The sequence below is a fragment of the Monodon monoceros genome, unplaced genomic scaffold, assembly GCF_005190385.1.
Source record: "Monodon monoceros isolate NGI ecotype Baffin Bay Population unplaced genomic scaffold, NGI_Narwhal_1 Super_Scaffold_1, whole genome shotgun sequence".
NCBI lineage: Eukaryota > Metazoa > Chordata > Mammalia > Artiodactyla > Monodontidae > Monodon > Monodon monoceros.
The window spans coordinates 39,141,704-39,165,616 of NW_021703765.1; the positions used below are offsets into that span (position 1 = coordinate 39,141,704).

General features: G+C 39.1%; 1 protein-coding gene across 10 annotated transcripts in view; it reads left to right on the plus strand.

Moving 5' to 3' along the window:
* Window positions 1-2,325: 2,325 nt before the first annotated feature.
* NOL4 (nucleolar protein 4) overlaps window positions 2,326-23,913 on the plus strand; it is a 395,149-nt gene continuing 373,561 nt past the window's right edge. For 6 of the 10 annotated variants that reach the window (XM_029226147.1, XM_029226153.1, XM_029226084.1 and 3 more), the window contains exon 1: window positions 2,326-2,888. Coding sequence is in view for 4 of the 10 variants with exons in the window: in XM_029226084.1 (XP_029081917.1) it covers window positions 2,628-2,888 (261 nt within the window). In the remaining 6 variants the exon portion in view is untranslated. Of the gene's footprint in view, window positions 2,889-3,435; window positions 3,879-23,913 lie in introns of those variants that run through there. The other 4 variants (XM_029226123.1, XM_029226139.1, XM_029226105.1 and 1 more) reach the window with 1 other exon arrangement.

The following is a 23,913-nucleotide window of genomic DNA, read 5'->3' on the forward strand; positions in this document are numbered from 1 at the left end:
GAATGAATGACCACCCTGTGACCAACTATACTTCCAGAATCCCCTAGGAAACCTATGACCAATATACCAGAAAATCTAGATCTCTTGACTTGGAATCATCCTCCGTCTCTGATATCACCAGGGAAACTTTTAAGAGAGTTGTTCCTGTGAGGTACACATTTAGAAGGGTGATGGAAAATACTATTCTGTCCAATTGCTTGTTCCAAATATTTATTTAAGATACTGAAAAAAAATTTTAATGTGAAAAGCCTAAAGATAAATACCCAATTCAATAAACTGAAAGTGATCCTTCCCTTATATGTGATCCACTTGTGACTTCTATTGGCCGGTGGATTCTCTGAGCTCTACCGGTCTAATATTTATTGGGCAAAAATAATTCAAGGACTCAGGACAACTGATTTATTTTAGCATTTTCTTTTTGATACAAAAGAAGGGAATAAAAAGAATAAAAGCAGTCAAGGTAGCCTCTAGAGGAGGAGCTGTCGATGCAGCAATCTTGCAAGTTAATGAGAATTCACCCGGGACTCTAGAACCCCCCAGAGAGGGGAGAGAGGAGGAGATGGGGAAGGGGGGTGGATAAAAACTCTTCCTTTGCAGCTGGCCCTCTCCCTCATTTGTTGCTCCAATAAGCAGTAATTAGGTCCTGAGCTAATGGTGTCAGCTGATCTGCTGTTTTTAGGCTAGACCCAGAGGAATCTCCATGGAAACCCTGCTGGAGTCGTCCCCCCACCTGGATGCTGAGTGCTCCTTTCCGCCACCTGGCTGCCGCCGGGCCCGCTGCTACCTCCTCCTGCCTCTAACCTGCAGCCTGCAGCATGCGCACTGCCCCCGGGATCCCTAAATGGGACAATTCTGTCCGTGACGTCAGCGCCCAGCCGTCTCCACAGAAACTTTTGTCCCATTGGCCAATCAGAGAGCTTGGAAGGGGCCGGGGAAGGGGGGGCGGGAGGAGAGGGGAGTGGGAGGGGTGGGGGTGAGGGGAGAGGCGAGAGGTTTAGTGTGTGGAGCTGCTCGCGCTCCGCCTGGGCTGTCAGTCCCGGCTCCAGCCGCCGCGAGACCTTCCTGGAGACGCGCTCACACACGGCGCACCCCCTGCACACCGCACGCCCTCGCTCCCTGGCTCACACACACGCACACACTAAGCCTGGCCGAGCAGGAGCCACTGACCATTTTGCAAGTGCCGGGACCAGCTGCGGCGCACTGGGTACAAACACTCCGCGTTCCCAGTCGGGGCTTTCGTCTTGGAGACCACGACGAGGGGCGAAGGTGGGCTAGGACGCGGACCCGGCGCTGAGCGCTGGTCGGGCCGCCTTGCTGGCAGAGCCGCCTCCCGGGACGGGCGCGGGCCTCCGCAGAGAGTAGAATAAAGAGGAGCGGCCGCAATCGCAGCGCGAGGAGGATGGGAACTCTCCTATTCCAAGCTCTGTAACAAACGGATGGAAATCCTGAATGGAGGAACCGCTGATTTCATTTGCTTGAGAAATCGTCCAGAGGAACTCATATTTGGCCACTCTGAGCTGTGGAGGGGGTGTCCATGACGTGGCAGGGGGAAAATAGACATCCGAAACCTCCCGTGTGAACTGCAAACTGTAACCAAGCAATGGGAAAATGATACCTCGCTATATTCTAATTTCATGCAAAGGGTTTTAAGCATCTGTATCATAAACTTACTTCTATGCCTTGTACCCAGTTCGCCAGAGACCAGAGTCCTGTCTGGGGACCCCATCATTATCCGGGAGACCCGCCGCCAGCGGCCTGCCTTCGTTTACCCACATCCCCCTGGAACGGATATCTGTTTGGGGTACCACAGGCTATCCTATAGAACTATGGCCAAATCTTCGTGAATGCTTTGCTAATTCTGGGACTTAACTCCTGAAACCTACCTCCGGGACTGGAATTTAGCCTAAATGCATCTGAAGAAATGACATTGTATGCCGCTTTAAAAATACCTTAAAAAATTTACTGTGTAGCAGGATTTGATAGGTTTAACAACATGACAGGTAAGAACTTTCTTTCTAGTCCCTGAACGCCCCACGCAGGGAAAGGCCGAAGCGGAACAGGACCCTGGAGCGCGCTCTCAGGCGCTCGGCCGGGCAGCTGCTTTTGAGAGAGGCGCAGCCCTCGCTCCTGGACCGTGGGGCCGGAGGCTGGGGAAGCTTCTGGGGCTCGCGCGGGGAGGCGGCGCTGCGCTCCACCTGCCTGCCCCGGACACAGCCCCGGGCGAGGCGTCGAGGGACCACCCCAAGTCAATAGTGGGTTTTTGATAAACCAAGGAATGGGATTTCAATTATTCAAAACCTAGCTCCTCCGGGCCAGATGCTGTTAGGATGGTCCTACTCCTACAGTATTAAAGAGACCCGTCACTAAGAAGACGAGAAAAGCGTCCAAGACATCCGTCGCAATTACGAACGAACCAGAGACTTGGTAGCACAGGGCATTGATCGCTGGTGCCCAACCGACCCTCCTCCCCTCTCCCCATTCCCCCCCCTTCCACCCGAGGCAGGCTCTGGCGGCGGCCGGGACCTCGCGTCCCTACATCGTGGCGGGAGCTGCATTTTTCATGAGCCCGGGGTGAACAGGTGCGAAGTGCGCTGGGAGCATCCGGCCGGCGGCCGGGAGCAGGGAACATGGAGAGTGAGCGCGACATGTACCGCCAGTTCCAGGACTGGTGCCTCAGGACTTACGGGGACTCAGGCAAGACCAAGACGGTGACCCGTAAAAAATACGAGCGGATCGTCCAGCTCCTCAACGGCTGCGAGTCGAGCTCCACGGACAACGCCAAATTTAAATTCTGGGTCAAATCGAAGGGTTTCCAGCTGGGCCAGCCGGACGAGGTCCGCGGGGGCGGCGGCGCAAAGCAAGTGCTCTACGTGCCGGTCAAGACCACGGTGAGTGACTCGCCTTCCTCTGTTATTCGTCTGCCCGAGCAGCCCGGCGCTTGGGGGGGGGGCGGGGGGGGGGGGGGGGGGGGGGGGGGGGGGGGGGGGGGGGGGAGAAAGGGGGAGCCGTGAGCCACCGTTGGCTCGTTTGCCCCTACCCTTCTCAGCCCCCTCCCCAAGTCGTCCCCAGTCGCGTGAGCCAGGCGCGTTTCCCCCAACGTGGAGTCTTTGTGGTCCTTTATTTTAAAGCGGCAGCGCACCTTCAGAGCGCGCAGCCCTCCTGGCCTCCGGGCTCCCGGACCCGCTACTGGAGCTTCCATCCCCTGGTCGGGCGGCGTCCCGCGTCCTCGGGCTGGGCCATTGTCCCACGTCCTTCGCTGGGCGCCTGGCGCGTGTCCCGCCTTCGCCACCGCTCATAAAGGCCACGCTGGAACCCCAGACGCACGCTCTGATAATAGACGATTCTGATCGATAGTCTACAGTGTCTCCTTATTGGCACAAAGCCCAAACGTGGTGCTGGTCGTGGATGTGGGGTTTTCCCCCGGACACTATCAGGTTTTATTGTTAGACAGCCGCTATTGGGAGACACCGGGCTGTCCGATCGCCTTTATCACTCCCGGAGATCTTACCACGACTATTTAGATTGTAGATAAGGTCCTGGAGATTCCTCCTCCTATTTCCCCCATTCCCTTCCTCACTTCCCCCTTTCACAAATAAAGCCGCAGCTACATGATGAACAACAAAGCGAGATGGGTTTGGGCGCAATCAAGTGGTGTACGTATTTGTTCCTTATTCTGGGATGGCTCTAGTCTCATGGCCACAAAGCTCTAAGCCCAGGCGCTGGCATTGAGAGCTCAGTATACCTCAGCCTACTAGGCAGAAGCCTGTGAGGCTGGGGAGCGGCGGCAGCGTTAATTTCCTTTTTAAGGAGATGGGAATTGTGGGCTACAAGTAGGATTGCAGATCAGATCCGTAAGACCTCTTTCTTCATCACGCTAGGTGGGTACTCGTCTGGAGTAGGGGTGGGGGAGGGTATCTGGCATCCTGTACATTTTTGCCTCGCTTTCGGGTTTCTTGAGCATTTGCTCCTTTTCCTCCCTTCCTTACTGGCCACTGTTTCTCGTGCAGTATTCCTGGAGGATGCTAGAAACGAGATGCCTTGAAAGCTATTCTTCTCTATCAAATGGAGGTATATTCAATTGGAAATATGTGCATGAAAGGTTTTTCAAAGGATTATTTGGAGGACTCTTTTATGTTTGGAAAGCAGTTTATGGTTTCTTGAGATTAATTAGGGGTAGTTGTTTGAAGGGAGTATATTTCTCTCGAAATTTATATGGAAAATGGGACATGGAAATAAAGGTGAAATGGAAACACACATAAAAGTTCTGATGTTTTTTAAAAACATGTACCATTGTTGGAAGGTTTCTAGAAGGTCGATCTATAAATGCAGCCTTCTCTTTTAACATGTGGCATTGCTAAAGACAATGGTGAGATTGCTTTACTAAGTAATGAGCACGGATGAACTGAGATTTATTTACACCTGGATGAGCCAGAAGTCTGTCACAGAGAATGAAGTGCTTTGATTCATTTGCATTGGGAGTAACATGAAGAACCTGATTTTAAAAAATAACTTACTGTTAGACAAAGTAAATTAGAATGCACAGCATGTGAATATATTTTCCTTTGGGCAATACGGGGCTAATTGATGAATATAATAATCATTTAAGATATATTTACCTGAATATTATTTAATAATTCTATGTCTTTTCTTTTTAAATTGCTAGCTTGGGAGTTTGCTTTTCATTTTTTATGTTACGCTTAGGCACCTCTGTTTACGTGTCAGACAGCTTCACTTGTGTATTGCACCAGTGAGTTTATACTTGCATGGATTTGGTTACATCCACTGTATGTATAAACAGGTGTGCCTTTTTAAAACATTAATTCAAAATTCTAACATAAATTCTGTAATGGTTGTAGAGGCGCTAAGATAAACATGGATGCCAGTAATTCAAACCAGCATTCACATGCTCAGATACCATATTTTCATTGAAAAATTAATGCAGAGTTGTTAAAGAATTGCTGCTAAGACATCTAATATAGAGTAACAACTCCAGGGTTAATAATAAAGTAACACGTGTGTCTCTTTTCAGTAAGGATTCCATATAGTTAGGGGAGAAAATGTAACCCTTCAGGTGATGTTCTTGGATAATGGTTTCCCGTGTAGTATTTAAGAGCTCCGATCTTCATTCAGACCCGTTTGGAAATGTTGCAGATGTTTTTAATTCATGAACTCTCCTATTGCTGTTTATGAAATTTTTATGCTGCTCCTGACATAGAATTATAGGCTCCTCCTTCTCTGAGAGGCAGCCAATCATCATTTCAATGAGTTAAAAAATAAAGATCCCCTTTTATCATGTGTTTCCCCACATCTCAAAATATTTTTCCTTAAAAATATGTTTTTTCTTTATGATAACAGGAGTGCAGTCACCAGAAAGACAAAGAATATCTTTTTCTTTTCATTCAAAGACATATATCAGTTGAAAGAAAGTACTGTATTTGAATGGTATTTTCAAGTAGACTAAGAATCATGCTAGCTTTTTGAGGCTTGAAGGTTCATGGCTGGCTTTGCTGTCATTGAGAGAGATTTGCGCCTGGTGTTTCAGTAACCCACTGTTGCCGGTAATTAGACATCATTACCACTGTAAAAAGGGAAAGAGAGAAGGGGAGAGGACAGGCTGGGGCTAATTAACTTCTTGTGTTTGATGAAAGAAAGGGAGACTGATAGCAACTGGGAGGTCGGACTAGAAGAGAGCAGACACCACACAGACTTAACTGAAACAGGACTATCTTTCAGTCTGAAAGAAGCTTGGTTCTACCTCTTGTTTTTCCAAAATAACATATGTAGGTTTGCAAATACTTTCCCCCCGAAGCCTAGATATAACTGATGATAAAATCAAGCAAGTGACAACTGACTTAAAAATGTGGAATATTGGAGAAGATAAACATGCCCTTTAATATTTGTCCTGGACATGCCTAAAACTGAGGAGACGTATCTGTCACTGTTTAGATTACTGTGTGGCTGAGGAGATACTGTTTGGTCACCAAGCAACAGTATCCTGCAACTCAGCCATTTTAGGTCTGGAGTGGGAATGTGTGTGTGCACGTGCACGCGTACACACACACATATGTAAGGTTTGCAGAGCATTGCATCTAAGTTCTTTTCCACGCTACCACTATTATTTTTATGTTCCTTCATTAAGGGTGTGAGAAATTTAGAAGTATGAAATTATGAATAACTTAAAAACAGTTCCGAAAAAGATATAGCAAATGCCTGACATTGATTAGGAAAAAAATGTTTAATCAGTGACCGTTTAAAATTAGCATTACTATGGTTACTCTATTTTATGTCTTTGATAGTTCTAGTTTAGTTTGTTTTTAGAAGCTTTGCATCCTCATTGACATTTTGTTTCTGGCAACATTAGTTGAAACATCACATTTAAAATGTAAAGCACCAGAGCACATTCTACCACTTGATATTAGGAAAGGTAAACTTAGAAAAGAACCAGAAATTTCATTACAACTTTTCGTTAGTAATATTGTTAATGTGTTAACGTGTTTTTTTTTTGTTTGTTTGTTTTTTGCGGTACACGGGCCTCGCACTGCTGTGGCCTCTCCCGTTGCGGAGCACAGGCTCCGGAGCGCAGGCTCAGCGGCCATGGCTCACGGGCCCAGCCGCTCCGCGGAATGTGGGATCTTCCTGGACGGGGCATGAACCCGCGTCCCCTGCATCAGCAGGCGGACTCCCAACCACTGCGCCACCAGGGAAGCCCCTAACGTGTATTTTTTAAAAAGTCGACTGCATTGTATAAAACATTAGGAAATTCAGTAAACTCACATTTCTTTTTTCTTTTTTTTTTCAGTCTTAAGAAAACAAGGTAATGAATATCCAAACTGTAAAATCAAATAATGTGAGCAATGCTTTTCTTGACCTGTATTTGTAGGAACAGACACTTTGGCTTAATTTTTTTTTTACCATTCATGTGTATTTTTCCCCTTTATTTATTCCACTAGGAAACATAAATGAATCATTCATCCAGAAAAGAAAATGCATTATATCTAGTTATGTCATTTAAAAATGATGATTTATTCAGTTCTGCAATCTGTAGCCTCAAATTTCATATTTTCTTGCTGTGTATACTACTAATTGATTATTGTACAGTGATTAGAATGAATATTCATAGACTGGTTCATAACCAGTTACTGTTTTTTTAGTTCTCTATGGTTTTTTGTTAATTTTTATACCACGTCAGAGTGAAGGAAATAGTACATAAGGAGTCTGTATACATTTCCACTTGGCCTAACCCCATGCCTGAGGCACACAACATATGTACTGGGCCTTGATCTGGAATTTGCTATAGAAATTATAGAAAACAAAGCTGAGGGACATGCCAGCTATACATGATGATACTTTGTAACTCTGACACAGAGACAAATCATAATAGTAGTCACTGAGATATGAGCAATTTTTTGCTTATCTCTTAATACTTCCATACTAGTGGGAATTGCTATTGATGACCAATGCATATTTTTTCTTCATTTAAGTTTTGGGACACTCTCTACCATAGGTCTCTGGTGGGGGGAGGGTTAAAGAGATCCCAAGTATGATTCTCAGCATTGTGGTTTATAAGCTGACTTAAGTGGTTACTTGTGGTTTGTTGGGAGGGATAAGTCATCCATGGCAAGTCCCTAGCACAGCGCCTCCTTAAGGCTCTCAGGGAATGTGGGTACCTTTACTAGAGGCCAGTTGGCCGTGAGGATTAAGGGGCATTAAGGGGCATTAAGGGTTAAGAGATAACCCCCCTGAATTTTTTTTTTTTTTTTTTTTTTTTTTGCGGTACACGGGCCTCTCACTGTTGTGGCCTCTCCCGTTGTGGAGCACAGGCTCCAGACGCGCAGGCTCAGTGGCCACGGCCCACGGGCCCAGCCGCTCCACGGCACGCAGAATCCTCCCGGACCGGGGCACGAACCCGTGGGCCCTGCATCGGCAGGCGGACTCTCAACCACTGCGCCACCAGGGAAGCCCTCCCCTGAATTTTAGGAGGAAATCAGACCCTCTTAGTATATGAGGACTATCCCACACTTACTTCCGAAGATACCAGTCCTTGACTTTTCCATTGGTTCTTCCTTGTCTTGCTAGTAACTATAGTGGAGGTGAGGGGCAAGACTCGGCACTCATATATATTCCCTCTAGAAACCTCCTGAGCCAGCAGAGATTCTGCTTGTCAAGATTTTAACTCTAGACTTTTTGCGTAGGATAAAGCAAAGATGAGGAAGGAAATTCAGGGATGTGGCAACAGAACTTCCAAAGTTTCCATCTCCATGTCAAGATCATAAAGACCTTTCACTAATAGCTGTTGTACTTGCCAAGACTTTCTATATCTAACTGGGAAAATTAAAGTGAATCTAATGTGTTTTAGGTTACGTTTATTTTCATAGTCCTGGGATAACAAGATAACATGGATGGCATGGATGGCAGGAAACATGTTATAGTGGGCAGGGTATAGATTTTAGAGCAAGATTTAAATCCTGGATTTGACATTTATTGAACCTGTTAATTAGGGGAAGTTTCTTAACTAAAGACACAGTTTCTTCTTTGTAAATTTACATAATATTACTTGCCTAATTAGTTTGGGATAAGAATTAATAATCATAATTCATACTTCCTAAACATAGAGCATATATAGCATATGCCTGGCACATAGTAAATACTATAAAAACAGAAGATGTTCTAAGTATTAACAAAGCAAGAACACCATGATGTAATTATAATTTGTGTTCTGAAGTAAAAATCACACTGTAACAGAGTTAAAATACAAGATACATATATATATGTGTGTATTAATGTGTTTTTCACATATTCTGCCTACTCCATTTTTAGAAAATAAAAATGACTTTGTCTTCTTAAAAGTGATACATTCTCATTATTTCAAAAATCTAAGGGAAAAGGAAAAAAATGCTAAAAATTCATGCTAATCTCCTGCCCAGATATAACCACCATTAGCTAATTTTGAACGTGATTATAGATGTCCCTCTAAACATATATGCCAAAAGAAGATGAGACATATTGATTGATAGTGATACTGTATATGGACCAGGAAAAGTAATTTTCTGAAACTAGTATGATAATTATATGCTAATTTAAGTAAGAAGAATAAAATATAATATTACCAAAATACAACAAAAGAAAAAGAAATACACAAAATTCAAAAAATTGCTAATAAAGGCTTCTTCACAGAGGTATTTATTCCTAAAATTAATAGAAAAGATTAAGAAAAACATTGAGAGTGAATTACATTTATTTTTTAACTACAGACTTCAGTTTTATACCATATAATTGACTTTCTCCAATGGTAGGTAAGAGACAAATATATTTTCACTTCTCACCTCCTTATTACTACCTCCCTGTGTATAATTGATTACATTGATTATATTATAATTGTTATATATCTGATTGTATTATATCAGTTATATTATCTAATTGCTTTTACTCTCAAGGTTTTTTATATTTATGTTATAGTACGTAATTTGCTTCTTACAATTGTTGATATTTTCCTTTGCTGTACTTAAATGCTTATCATCCATTCTTTTACCTGGTTTTCTTTACTTCTAAATTCTTTGATTCTTCAGTTGATTAACTGTGATTCCTGATCATCTTTTTTTTTTTTCCTATAGAAGAGTTCCTCTGTTCTATTCTTTAAGGTTTATATGCTATTGAAAATATTTGTCCTTTGTCTTTGTACCTAAAGAGCAACCTTAGCTAGGTGTCATTTCTTCATTTCACTCTTTCCACCAGACATTATAGATAGTGTGTTAGCTCTGTTAAAATCTAAGGCAAACCTGTTTTCCAGATTTTATGGATTGTTTACTCAGGCATCCTTGAAATTAAATAATTTCACTAAGGTATGTCTTGAATTCCTTTTCTCACTCTTTCTTTCTCCTGAGTAATGATACTCATGTCCATGGCTTCAGTTGTGTCTCTGTTCTGGGGACTTACTGCACGTCTTCTGGGGTTCAGATCTGTGTTTTGGGTTTTCTACTACATGATTCCATCAAGATATTCCAAAGCACCTAAAATTAAACAAGTTCAAAAATGAATTTCTCTTCTCTCCATTCCCCCATCCTAGGTCCTCCAAGCTGACCTCTTTCAAAAAAAAAATTCTTAAAAAAATTTTTTTCCATGGATGGCAATTTTATTATTATTGAAATCAAATTATCAAGCCGTAACTCAATATAATACAATAGCTTGATATTGTTGTGTAATTGAATCATGCTGTACAAAATTTCAAATTTGTTAATTCCAATAAAATGTTAAAAATAGGATTTGTGAAATATAAGAAAAAATAGATTTAAAGGCATTTAAAAGGCAAATGGATCAAATCATCTTATAATAAACTGTTTTGTTTTTGGAGTTGAGGAGAAGTAATTTTTGACCTCTTAGTTGTTACTACATCCACAACTACAAAGATTTCCCAGAGAAATCCTTCTAAAAACCCAGGGGAGATCGATACAGAATACTTATTTAAGCACAGACCTTTTCAAAGTAAAGTTACTGTTTCAAATATTACTTAGAATATGGAGTTTTATACTTTAAGGCAGTATTCTAAATCTTACTCCAAGTTGTTTCTTGGTCAGACTTCTGTGATTTTAAATCCACATGCCAGTCTCTGCCACTAAGCGTCTTCCCTATGATTCTTCAATTTTTGTGTACTGTGGTAGGCAGGATTCTAAGATAATTCCCAAATAACCCTCATACTTGTTTAATTCCCTTCCCTTTGAGTGTGGGTGGAACCTGTGGATATGATGAGCTGTCACTCCCATGATTATGTTATGTTGTATGGCACAGTTAGCTTGAAGAAAGGGGGCTCTTTCAGGTGGGTCTGACTTAATCACATTAACCTTTTAAAAGCAGAGCTTTTTTCCCTGGCTTATAGCAGAAGAAGTAGAGAGTTTCAAAGTCTGAGATGGATTCAATGTAAGGGAGGTTCTCTGTTGCTGAGATGGAGGGGGCCATGTGGTTAAGAGCTGAGAGCAACCTCTAGGAGCTGAGAGCATGCTTTGCCAACAGCTAGCAAAACAATGGGGACCTAAGTCCTACAACCACAAGGAACGGATTCTGGCAACAATCAAAGGAAGCTTGGAAGTGGGTCTTTCCCTAGTTGGGCTTCCAAGTAAGAATGCAGCTGTCTGACACTTGATTTCAGCTTTAAGAGAACCTGAGCAGAAGACCCAGTTAAAATGTGCTGGATTTTGGACACAAAGAAACTGTGAGATAATAAGTTTGTGAAGTTTTAAACCACCAATTTGCAGTTATATAGCAAAAGAAAACTAATACATAATTTTTTGGTCTAAATTTCCAAAAAGCATTTGCTCAGTTAAAACAACTTTCTAAAAAGCATATTTGACTAATATTATTTGTGGTTTAAGATACAACTGGGAATAATTTAAATGATGTTCTTGCCTAATGCCTAATGTGTTGCCATTTTAATAGTTTTTGATGAGATGGTCCATAATTTAGTGAAATATATAATTTCTAACAGATCATTTGAAATATTTAATGATCACATTAGGAATATATATATTCCTAATAACATATATGCATATGTATATATATACACATGTATATTATTTTGATTTTTCTCAACGTGTTTACTTAAAAACTTTTTATTTCATTATCTTCCATCATATATTCCATTATATTCCATTCTGTCTCCTAAATAGAATATGAGGTGGCTTACAGTTTTAGGTTTTTCATGGGAGGATAGAGATAGAGGAGTGCACATATCAAAAGACATTATTATTCACATAATTATATTAATTTATGTTTAAGTATTCCTGAATATATAGAGAAAAATAACAAAATATAGCATCCATTATCATTTATTAGAAATAAATATTCTATAATTTTATTTTTAAATTATTATTTTGTTATAATATTATACCTTATAAAGAAGACCTGCCTAGTATTTGGGGAATATAATATAGAAAATAATATTAATAGGTATATCTTCTTCTGTTAAGATATTAGCTGGAACTGGAAATTATTTTCCCCTCTCTATGTTGAGAAGAGAAAACCTTTATTTTGATTTTTTTTCTTTTTTCTCTATTTGAGGTTCATTCAATAGTCTCTTATGTTCCACTCTTCCTAATTTTAATCAAGTATTCATCTGTGCTAGTTATTCTCACAGTTACAGAGCTGTTAGAAAACTGCAAGGTTGAGAAGGAGATTCAGAATATAAGTTCAGGAAGTTGGAAACTTCATTTTGCTAATAAGAAAGAATAACTTGTCTTACAGGCAGAGAGTGGGTGTTTTTGTTATTAGTAGTTATTTTCCTTCCTTTTTAAAAGTTAAAATATGTTTTCAGAAAATATTATTTGAATATTTGGGTCTTATATTATATATAAAGATAGTAGTCGTTGAGATAAGGTTGGCCAATATTTCTGAAATTATTCTTTTTCTTTTGGTTGGATGCCAGTGTGAGGGGGTACAGAGAGGATACTTATAGGTGAACATGACTGCAGTTGCCAGATGGCTAGAGGGCTTTAGGGGTTTAATCTAGGAACATGGGGCAAAGCTAAGTGACATATATGAGGATCTAATATCTAGCTTCGTCATAATAACACCATGCTCTAACTAATTGACCTAGCTAGATGCGATTTTCAAATCAAGGTTAGATGGCATTTTGCTTAAAAATATAATAAAAGATCTCTTAATAGAACTTCACTAACTAGTGAATTAACCAAAACTCTCTCTTCCCAGGGTGTGGACAGATTCATTCACAGTAGTCTACCCTGTAGTTACTTATACCTTGTGCACATAAAATTGAGTTGTGTGCATATTACTGGTTATGTTTTTCCCACATCATTTTTAGTGAATTTCAATTATTATCATAATTGTGATTTAAATATTTCATAAACTGATGAATTGAGTGCATGAACTTAAATTCAGTGCTTTAGAAAGGCTCAAAATAAATGTTAATTGCTAAAAAACAATTAGGAAAAATAGAGAAAAAAAGAAGAAAACTTAGGTTTCTGCACAGCCTCAATTACTTTACAAGTAATAACTAACTTCTCATTCTACTTTAAAGTAACTGAAACTAGAAGTCATAGACAATGCATTATTGGGGAGCTTATACACTTGGAATGTCAATCAGTAGACCCATACGTAAAGAAGAGATCTTTGTCTTATAAGTTTAACAAATAATTATATATTAGCATGTATTAAATGAAAATTTGATATTGAAGTGTGTATATATCATCTTCTCTGCCTTCCAACTTTAACTTTTAGTTATCTATTTTATTTTATTTTTTAATTTTGCTTCACAATACTGTGTTAGTTTCTGTTGTACAACAAAGTGAATCAGCCGTATGCATACATACATCCCCATATCTTTTCCCTCTTGCGTCTCCCTCCCACCCTCTCTCTCCCACCCCTCTAGGTCATCGCAAAGCACCGAGGTGATCTCCCTGTGCTATGCAGCTGCTTCCCACTAGCTATCTATTTTACATTTGGTAGTGTATATATGTCAATGCTACTATCACTTTGCCCCAGCTTCCCCCTCCACACCCCAAGTCCTTAAGTCCATTCTCTATGTCTGCGTCTTTATTCCTGTCCTTCACTTAACTTTTTCTATGTTAAGTGGATAACTTCACAAAGGATAACAAGACCATTATGCACCAATATAGAAAGTTATAATAAGTGGTGTTTTGTCAGCCATGGACATATGAGTTAAAGATACACATACTGGCAGTGCTGATAAAATAATATACTGTCATGATGACGAAGAACTTAGTGCTTCCTGAAGGTATATCCCTATTATGGAAGAAAATGTTTCCATCCAGATGAGCCAAATAACCTAACATAGTCATGTGAGATTATTATGCCCTCTTTAAACCCATATTTAACAAGCTACCTTTTGATTATTTGGGTTCCCACATGACTAAAGAGAGAATGCACTGGTCAAACTGTTGCCAATGTTGGGAATATTTAAGTTGTATTTCTCAGTATGAGTGAAGTAATTTTAGTTTTTATACTATTATCTCTTGTCAGTTTTGGTGGAGTTCAGAGCCTCTATATCTAATCAACTTATATACACTGAGGAGATCTCCAAAAGAATGTTGGAGAGCTGTTGAGATGGGAAGGGGAAAATGGGTACTAGGGAGGCAACAAAATGGAGTCTGTTATCCGACTCATTTAGAAATCTTCCTTCTAGGCAATCATTCTGTCTTATTTCCAGTTCCCTTGATGTTCTGGTTGCTCTCTTCTGATTAAATTGCTTTCTAAAATATGGTACTTAGCATACTTTATAGGGTTATAATAATAGTTTAATATAACTTTGAATTGTGCTTTTTTCATTTAATTATTATTAAAATTTTCCCAGTAGTCTTGATAATTATTTTTATGGCTTTACAAATACCTAATCAAGTATCTATACCATAACTATCTTTTGAAAAATTTATTTAATTAATTTGCCCATTTTTATTTTATTTGATTAAAAGGAAGAGCAACAGAAATTATAAATAGGCTATTTTTCATCTTCTGTAGTCTTTAAAATGTATAGGACTCTTGAAAGCAAGAATTATAGCATTGTCTTGTGGGGTTTTAAAATCTATGTAGATGTGATACATATAAATATATATAATATACAAAGGATATTCTCTAACCCAAAGATTTAAATTACAAATCAATAAGAGAAAATTATCTGGTAATTCCCCAAGTATTTAAAGATTAGACAACATATTTTTAAGTAATTTATAGGCAAAAGAGGAAATCCCAAAGGAAATTAGACAATATTTTGAACAGAATGAAAATGGTAGTGTAGCATATCAAAATTTACAGGATGAACCTAAAGCAAGGCTTTGAGGAAAATTTATGGTGGTAAATGCTTGTATTACAAAAGATGAAATGTCTCAAAATAATACTGTAAGCTTCCACCTAAGGAACTAGATAAAGAAGAGCAAATGAAGCAGAAACTTAATTTTAGTTAATTCCTAAAAATCTCAGTAAGTCTAAAATACCCCTTTGCCTGGGGTTCTGAGGAATGAGGATGGTTCATGTAGTTTCACACCCTTAGAGTGAGAGGTAGCTGGGCCTTGTTTATCTGATGATGGTAACGGTGTCTGCTGAGATGTACATTTCCCCATTCAATTTACTCCTGTCATGTAGATTGGTAATGTGGTTCACTTTGCTTCTGAATATAGGGAATATGCAAATACGGGACTTTCTTAGGTATTTTGTTGTCTTATTTTTTGAATTTTATTTTATTTTTTTATACAGCAGGTTTTTAGTTATCTATTTTATACATGTTAGTGTATATATGTCAATCCCAATCTCCCAATTCATCCCACCCGCACCCCCCACCCTGCTTTCCCCCCTTGTGTCCATATGTTTGTTCTCTACACCTGTGCCTCTATATCTGCCTTGCAAACTGGTTCATCTGTACCATTTTTCTAGATTCCACATATATGCGTTAGTATACGATATTTGTTTTTCTCTTTCTGACTTGCTTCACTCTGTATGACAGTCTCTAGGTCCATGCATGTCTCTACCAATGACCCAATTTCGTCCCTTTTTATGGCTGAGTAATATTCCATTGTATATATGTACCACATCTTCTTTTTCCATTTGTCTATCAATGGGCATTTAGGTTGCTTCCATGTCCTGGCTATTGTAAATAGTGCCTTCTGCCCATTTTTTGATTGGGTTGTTTGTTTTTTTAATATTGAGCTGCATGAGTGTCTTTCTTGATATCATGGGATGAGTTCACCTGCTCTCGGGAACTTGTGAGACTGTCTCACACTAATATGCATCCCATTTGGCTGTCTCTGTTCTGTTGCTCACAAACTATGTCAGATGCAGAAAAAGATTTAAAAACAAGCCACCCACCTATTATATTTGGCATTTCAGGAATTCCCAAAGCTATCTGGGTTTAGCTTCTCAAAACTCTTAGGCTTAGACTTTAGAGAGGCATAGACAGCAGGGAATTTCTCAGGAACTCATGAATATGCAGCTTACATTTTCCTCTGTGTCTGTCTTCACCCACTGAGAGAATTGTTATCTCATAGGAAGTGTGAAATTGTTTATTACTTTTTCAGCATTTATTCAGGTCTGTTTCTTACGGCATACAAATTATGTGATGGGTCTCCAGGCTTTAGGTTTCTAAAGCTCCAAAGCTCAGGCTCTTGCAAGTCCAAGTAAACTTTTGAAACTGAAAATCCGAGACTTGAACGTTTTTAAACAATGTGTGTCATCATCACAACCTTTCCCCAGGGGAGTCACTATGGATAGCCCTAACAACCCAATCTGGGGAAAGGAACAAGATACACATAGAAAGTCAAATGGAAGAAATCAGTTAACACTTCAAAAGTTCTAACATATGTTAAGTAAGGAGAGTAAATGATAGCTATTTCACATGGTTATTGTGATGATTAAATGAGTCAATACATATGATTCATGTGTCAGTTTCAGACAACCAAGAATTTAAATATTAATTTTTCCCCTTTTTGTCATCGTCATCTCCTCCTTTTCCCAATAAATACAGTGCTGAAGTATCACCTATGCCTAGGGAGAATATGAAGGTGTCTTAGAGTTTATTAATTATGTGAAAAAATTCAGGAAAATAAGATGCTTGAGGAGAGCTCATGGCTCTAGAATAGAACACAAATGGCCAAGGGAAGGATAGGGACTGGTTTTTTCCTTCATCCATTCTTTGTCTTACCTATTATCCAGGAGAGAGTTTGACCACAATACATTTTAAAAGCCTCCTCATATAAACCAAATGATTACTTTGAAATATAGTACATATATTCAAAATTATAAAAATCGAAGCATTAGGGAACCACAGAAAACTGAAATGCAAAGTAATTATATAAGACAAGTATTATAAAGAATTTTATTATAAAGATTGCTGTACGGACCAGTGGATTAAAAACGCTTATTGCGGACCACAAGAACTAATCACTGGCTGAGATTATTTTCGATAAAGTCTAGAACTCACTCTCAAGAGGTATAGATTCTCCTCTTGTTGCAGAGATCCTGAGAACGAGATCACGTATGGGATTGTGGAGCAATAGGGTGTTATATTTGTGTATTATGTATACACAGATGTAGGTTTTGTTGAGAGCCATTTTATTTCTCAACAAATAGCATTTTTATTGAGTCAGAACTGTACAGAGTGGAGTCAGATGAGGCAGGATGTAATGAGGAGAGGTATATATTGTCTATGCTGCCTTATTAGCACTTGTCACACTGTGTTCATTTTTCAAACAAGCAGAAGATTTTTTTCTCTCATTCAAAAAAAGGTCTAAAGGTAGATAGTCAAGGGATGACGTGGCAAAGTCCTGATGTCATAAGAATCAAGGCTCCTATTTTCCTATTTGCTATTTGTAATATACCTTTCATTCTCATTTGTTGGAGCAGCTCTAGTTCTGGTAGACATGCTGCTTTCCAGGCAGAAAACTGTGTGTGTGTGTGTGTCTGTGGGTGTGAGTGTGAGAAAGAAAGAGACACAGAAAGGATACTGAGACTCCTCCAGCTCCCTAATCCCTCTTTTTTATTTGTCCTGTATTTTTTTTTAATTTTTGAATTTTTTGAATTTATTTTTTTATGCAGCAGGTTCTTAGTCATCAATTTTATACACATCAGTGTATACATGTCAATCCCAATCACCCAATTCATCACACCGCCATCCCCACTCCCCTGCACCTTTCCCCCCTTGGTGTCCATACGTTTGTTCTCTACATCTGTGTCTCAATTTCTGCCCTGCAAACTGGATCATCTGTACCATTATTCTAGGTTCCACATACATGTGTTAATATACGATATCTGTTTTTCTCTTTCTGACTTACTTCACTCTGTATGACAGTCTCCAGATCCATCTACGTCTCAACAAATGACCCAATTTCGTTCCTTTTTATGGCTGAGTAATATTCCATTGTATATATGTACCACATCTTCTTTATCCATTCGTCTGTCGATGGGCATTTAGGTTGCTACCATGACCTGGCTACTGTAAATAGTGCTGCAATGAATATTGGGGTGCATGTACCTTTTTGAATTATGGTTTTCTCTGGGTATATGCCCAGTAGTGGGATTGCTGTGTTGTATGGTAGCTCTGTTTTTAGGTGTTTTTTTTTTGTTTTTTTTTTTGCGTGCGATATGCAGGCCTCTCACTGTTGTGGCCTCTCCCGTTGTGGAGCACAGGCTCCGGACGCACAGGCTCAGCGGCCACGGCTTACGGGCCCAGCCGCTCCACGGCATGTGGGATCTTCCTGGACCGGGGCACGAACCCATGTCCCCTGCATCGGCAGACAGACTCTCAACCACTGTGCCACCAGGGAAGCCCTGTTTTTACTTTTTTTAAGGAACCTCCATACTGTTCTCCATAGTGGCTGTATCAATTTACATCCCCACCAACAGGCAACACCCTGTTTTCTCAACACCCTCTCTAGCATTTGTTGTTTGTAGATTTTCTGATGATGCCCATTCTAACTGGTGTGAGGTGATACCACATTGTAGTTTTGATTTGCATTTCTCTAATAATTAGTGATGCTGAGCAGCTTTTCATGTGCTTCTCGCCCATCTGTATGTCTTCTTTGGAGAAATGTCTATTTACGTCTTCTGCCCATTTTTGGATACGGTTGTTCATTTTTTAATATTGAGCTGCAGGAGCTGTTTATATATTTTGGAGATTAATCCTTTGTGTGTTGATTCATTTGCAAATATTTTCTCCCATTCTGAGGGTTGTCTTTTCGTCTTATTTATGGTTTGCTTTGCTGTGCAAAAGCTTTGAAATTTCATTAGGTCCCATTTGTTTATTTTTAGTTTTATTTCCATTACTCTAGGAGGTGGATCATAAAAGAACTTGCTGTGATTTATGTCAAAGAGTGTTCTTCCTATGTTTTCCTGTAAGAGTTTTATAGTATCCTGTCTTAAATTTAGGTCTCGAATCCATTTTGAGTTTATTTTTGTGCATGGTGTTAGGGAATGTTCTAAGTTCATTCTTTTACATGCAGCTGTCCAGTTTTCCCAGCACCACTTATTGAAGAGACTGTCTTTTCTCCATTGTTTATCCTTGCCTCCTTTGTCATAGATTAGTTGACCACAGGTGCGTGGGTTTATCTCTGGGCTTTCTATCTTGTTCCCTTGATCTATGTTTCGGTTTTTGTGCTAGTACCATATTGTCTTGATTACTGTAGCTTTCTAATATAGTCTGAAGTCAGGGAGTCTGATTTCTCCAGCTCCCTTTTTTCCCCTCAAGAGTGCTTTGGCTATTTGGGGTCTTTTGTGTCTCCATACAAATTTTAAGATTTTTTGCTCTAGTTCCATACAAAATGCCATTGGTAATTTAATAGGGATTGCATTGAATCTGTAGATTGCTTTGGGTAGTATAGTCATTTTCACAATATTGATTCTTCCAATCCAAGAACATGGTATATCTCTCCATCTGTTTGTATCATCTTTAATTTCTTTCATCAGTGTCTTATAGTTTTCTGCATACAGGTCTTTTGTCTCCTTAGGTAGGTTTATTCGTATTTCATTCTTTTTGTTGCAGTGGTAAATGGGAGTGTTTCCTTAATTTCTATTTCAGATTTTTCATCGTTAGTGTGTAGGAATGCAAGAGATTTCTGTGCATTAATTTTGTATCCTGCAACTTTACCAAATTCATTGATTGGCTCTAGTAGTTTTCTGGTGGCATTTTTAGGATTCTCTATGTATAGTATCATGTCATCTGCAAACAGTGACAGTTTTACTTCTTCTTTTCCAATTTGTATTCCTTTTATTTTTTCTTCTCTGATTGCTGTGGCTAAAAATTCCAAAACTATGTTGAATAATAGTGGTGAGAGCCGACATCCTTGTCTTGCTCCTGATCTTAGAGGAAATGCTTTCAGTTTTTCACCATTGAGAATGATGTTTGCTATGGGTTTGTCATATATGGCCTGTATTATGTTGAAGTAGGCTCCCTCTATGCCCAGTTTCTGGAGAGTTTTTATCATAAATGGGTGTTGAATTTTGTCAAAAGCTTTTTGTGCATCTATTGAGATGATCATATGGTGTTTCTTCTTCAATTTTTTAATATGGTGTATCACATTGACTGATTTGCCTATATTGAAGAATCCTTGCATCCCTGGGATAAATCCCACTTGATCATGGTGTATGATCCTTTTAATGTGTTGTTGGCTTCTGTTTGCTAGTATTTTGTTGAGGATTTTTGCATCTGTATTCATCAGTGATATTGGTCTGTAATTTTCTTTTTTTGTAGTATCTTTGTCTGGTTTTGGTATCAGGGTGATGGTGGCATCATAGAATGAGTTTGGTAGTGTTCCTTTCTCTGCAATTTTTTGGAAGAGTTTGAGAAGGATGGGTGTTAGCTCTTCTCTAAATGTTTGATAGAATTCAACTGTGAAGCCATCTGGTCCTGGACTTTTGTTTGTTGGAAGATTTTTAATCACAGTTTCAATTTCATTACTTGTGATCTGTTCATATTTTCTGTTTCTTCCAGGTTCAGTCTTGGAAGGTTATAACTTTCTAAGAATTTGTCCATTTCTTCCAGGTTGTCCATTTTATTGGCATAGAGCTGCTTGTAGTTGTCTCTTAGCATGCTTTGTATCTCTGTGGTGTCAGTTGTAACTTCTCCTTTTTCGTTTCTAATTTTATTGATTTGAGTCCTCTCCCTCTTTTTCTTGATGAGTCTAACTAATGGTTTATCAGTTTTGTTTATCTTCTCAAAGAACCAGCTTTTAGTTTTAGTGATCTTTGCTATTGTTTTCTTTGTTTCTATTTCATTTATTTCTGCTCTGATCTTTATGACTTCTTTCCTTCTGCTAACTTTCGGTTTTGTTTGTTCTTCTTTCTCTAGTTCCTTTAGGTGTAATGTTAGATTGTTTATTTGAGATTTTTCTTGTTTCTTGAGGTAGGCTTGTAGAGCTATAAACTTCCCTCTTAGAACTGCTTTTGCTGCATCCCATAGGTTTTGGGTCATCGTGTTTTCATTGTCATTTGTCTCTAAGTATCTTGTGATTTCCTCTTTGATTTGTTCAGTGATCTCTTGGTTATTTAGTAACGTATTGTTTCCCCTCTATGTGTTTGTATTTTTTACGTTTTCTTCCCTGGAATTCATTTCTAATCTCATAGCTTTTTGATCAGATAAGATGCTTGATATGTTTTCAATTTTCTTAAATTTACTGAGGCTTGATTTGTGACCCAAGATGTGATCTATCCTGAAAGAGTGTTCCTTGTGCACTTGAGAAGAAAGTGTAATCTGCTGTCTTTGGATGGAATGTCCTATAAATATCGATTAAATCTATATGGTCTGTTGTGTCATTTAAAGCTTGTGCTTCCTTATTAATTTTCATTTTGAATGATCTGTACATTGGTGTTAAAGTCCCCCACTATTATTGTGTTACTGTCGATTTTCTCTTTTATAGCTGTTAGCAGTTGCCTTATGTGTTGAGGTGCTCCTATGTTGGGTGCATATATATTTATAATTATTATATCTTTTTCCTGGATCGATCCCTTGATCATTATTTAGTGTCCTTCCTTGTCTCTTGTAACATTCTTTATTTTAAAGTCTATTTTATTTGCTATGAGAATTGCTACTCCAGCTTTCTTTTGATTTCCATCTGCATGGATTTTCTTTTTCCATCCCCTCACTTTCAGTCTATATGTGTCCCTAGGTCTGATCTGGGTCTCTTGTAGACAGCATATATATGGGTCTTGTTTTTGCATCCATTCAGCGAACCTGTGTCTTTTGGTTGGAGCATTTAATCCATTTACGTTTAAGGTAGTTATCGATATGTATGTGCCTATGGCCATTTTCTTAATTGTTTTGGGTTTGTTTTTGTAGGTCCTTTTCTTTTGTTTCCCACTTAGAGAAGTTCCTTTACCATTTGTTGTAGAGCTGGTTTGGTGGTGCTGAATTCTCTTAGCTTTTGGTTGTCTGTAAAGCTTTTGATTTCTCCATCGTATCTAAATGAGATCCTTGCTGGGTAAAGTAATCTTGGTTGTAGGTTCTTCCCTTTCATCACTTTAAATATATATGCCACTCCCTTCTGGCTTGTAGACTTTCTGCTGAGAAATCACCTGTTAACCTTATGGGAGTTCCCTTGTATGTTATTTGTCGTTTTCCCTTACTGATTTCAATAATTTTTCTTTGTGTTTCATTTTTGCCAATTTGATTACTATGTGTCTCGGCGTGTTTCTCCTTAGGTTTATCCTATATGGGACTTGCTGCACTTCCTGGACTTGGGTGGCTATCTCCTTTCCCATGTTAGGGAAGTTTTTGACTATAATCTCTTGAAATATTTTCTCAGGTCCTTTCTGCCTCTCTTCTCCTTCTGGGACCCTTATAATTCAAATGTTGTGTTTAATGTTGTCCCAGAGGTCTCTTAGGTTGTCTTCATTTCTTTTCATTCTTTTTTCTTTATTCTGTTCCACAGCAGTGAATTCCGCCATTCTGTCTTCCAGGTCACTTATCCGTTCTTCTGCCTCAGTTATTCTGCTCTTGATTACTTCTAGTGTAGTTTTCATTTCAATTATTGTATTGTTCATCTCTATTTGTTTGTTCATTAATTCTTCTAGGTCTTTGTTAAACATTTCTTGCATCTTCTTGATCTTTGCCTCCATTGTTTTTCCGAGGTCCTGGATCATCTTCAGTATCATTATTCTGAATTATTTTTCTGGAAAGTTGCCTATCTCCGTTTCATTTAGTTGTTTTTCTGGGGTTTTATCTTGTTCCTTCAGCTGGTACATAGCCCTCTGCCTTTTCATCTTGTCTGTCTTTCTGTGAATGTGGTTTTTATTCCACAGGCTGCAGGATTTTAGTTCTCCTTGCTTCTACTGTCTTCCTCCTAACCCCCAGGTTGGGAATCCTGATGTGGGGCTCAGAACCTTCACTCCAGTGGGTGGACTTCTGTGGTATAAGTGTTCTCCAGTCTGTGAGTCACCCACCCAGCAGTTATGGGATTTGATTTTACTGTGATTGCACCCCTCCTACTGTTTTATTTGTGGTTTCTCCTTTGTCTTTGGATGTGGGGTATCTTTTTTGGTGAATTCCAGTGTCTATCTGTCAGTGATTGTCCAGCCTCTAGTGGTGATTCTCGTGTTCTCACAAGAGGGAGTGAGAGCACGTCCTTCTACTCCACCATCTTGGTTCCTCCGTTTAAAGTCCCCTCTTTTTTTAATTGAAATTTTTGTTGAGATCACTGTAGATTCATCTGTACTCACTTCTCACTAATGGTTAACATTTTGCAAAACTATAGTGTAATATCAAGCCAGTATAATTATATTGATATAATCCACCGGTCTTATTTAGATTTCCCCACTTGTACTCACGTGTGTGTGTGTGTTTGTGTGTGTGTGTTAAATTCCACATAATTTCGTTATGTGTCTGTGTTTTTGTATCCACTACCATGCTCAAGATACTGAATAGTTCCAACAACACAAGGATACCTCAGTCTACCCTTTTATAATCATACTCATCTCTCTTCTGTCCCCTTTATCCCCCCATGACCTCTAACTGTAACTTTCCAATCAACAGTCTATACTAAATTTCTAAAATTTACAATTTCGAAATGAAACCATACATACAGCATACTTTTGGAGATTGATTTTTTTTTTTCCACTCAGTATAATTCCCTGGCGACTTATACAAATTCTTGTGTGTATCAATAGTTTGTATCTTTTTGTATCCACTACCATGCTCAAGATACTGAATAGTTCCAACAAAACAAGGATACCTCAGTCTACCCTTTTATAATCATACTCATCTCTCTCCTGTCCCCTTTACCCCCCCATGACCCCTAACTGTAACTTTCCAGTCAACAATCTATACTAAATTTCTAAAATTTACAATTTCAAAATGAAACCATACATACAGCATACCTTTGGAGATCGGCTTTTTTTTTTCTCCACTCAGTATAATTCCCTGGAGACTTATACAAATTCTTGTGTGTATCAATAGTTTGTATCTCTTTGTTG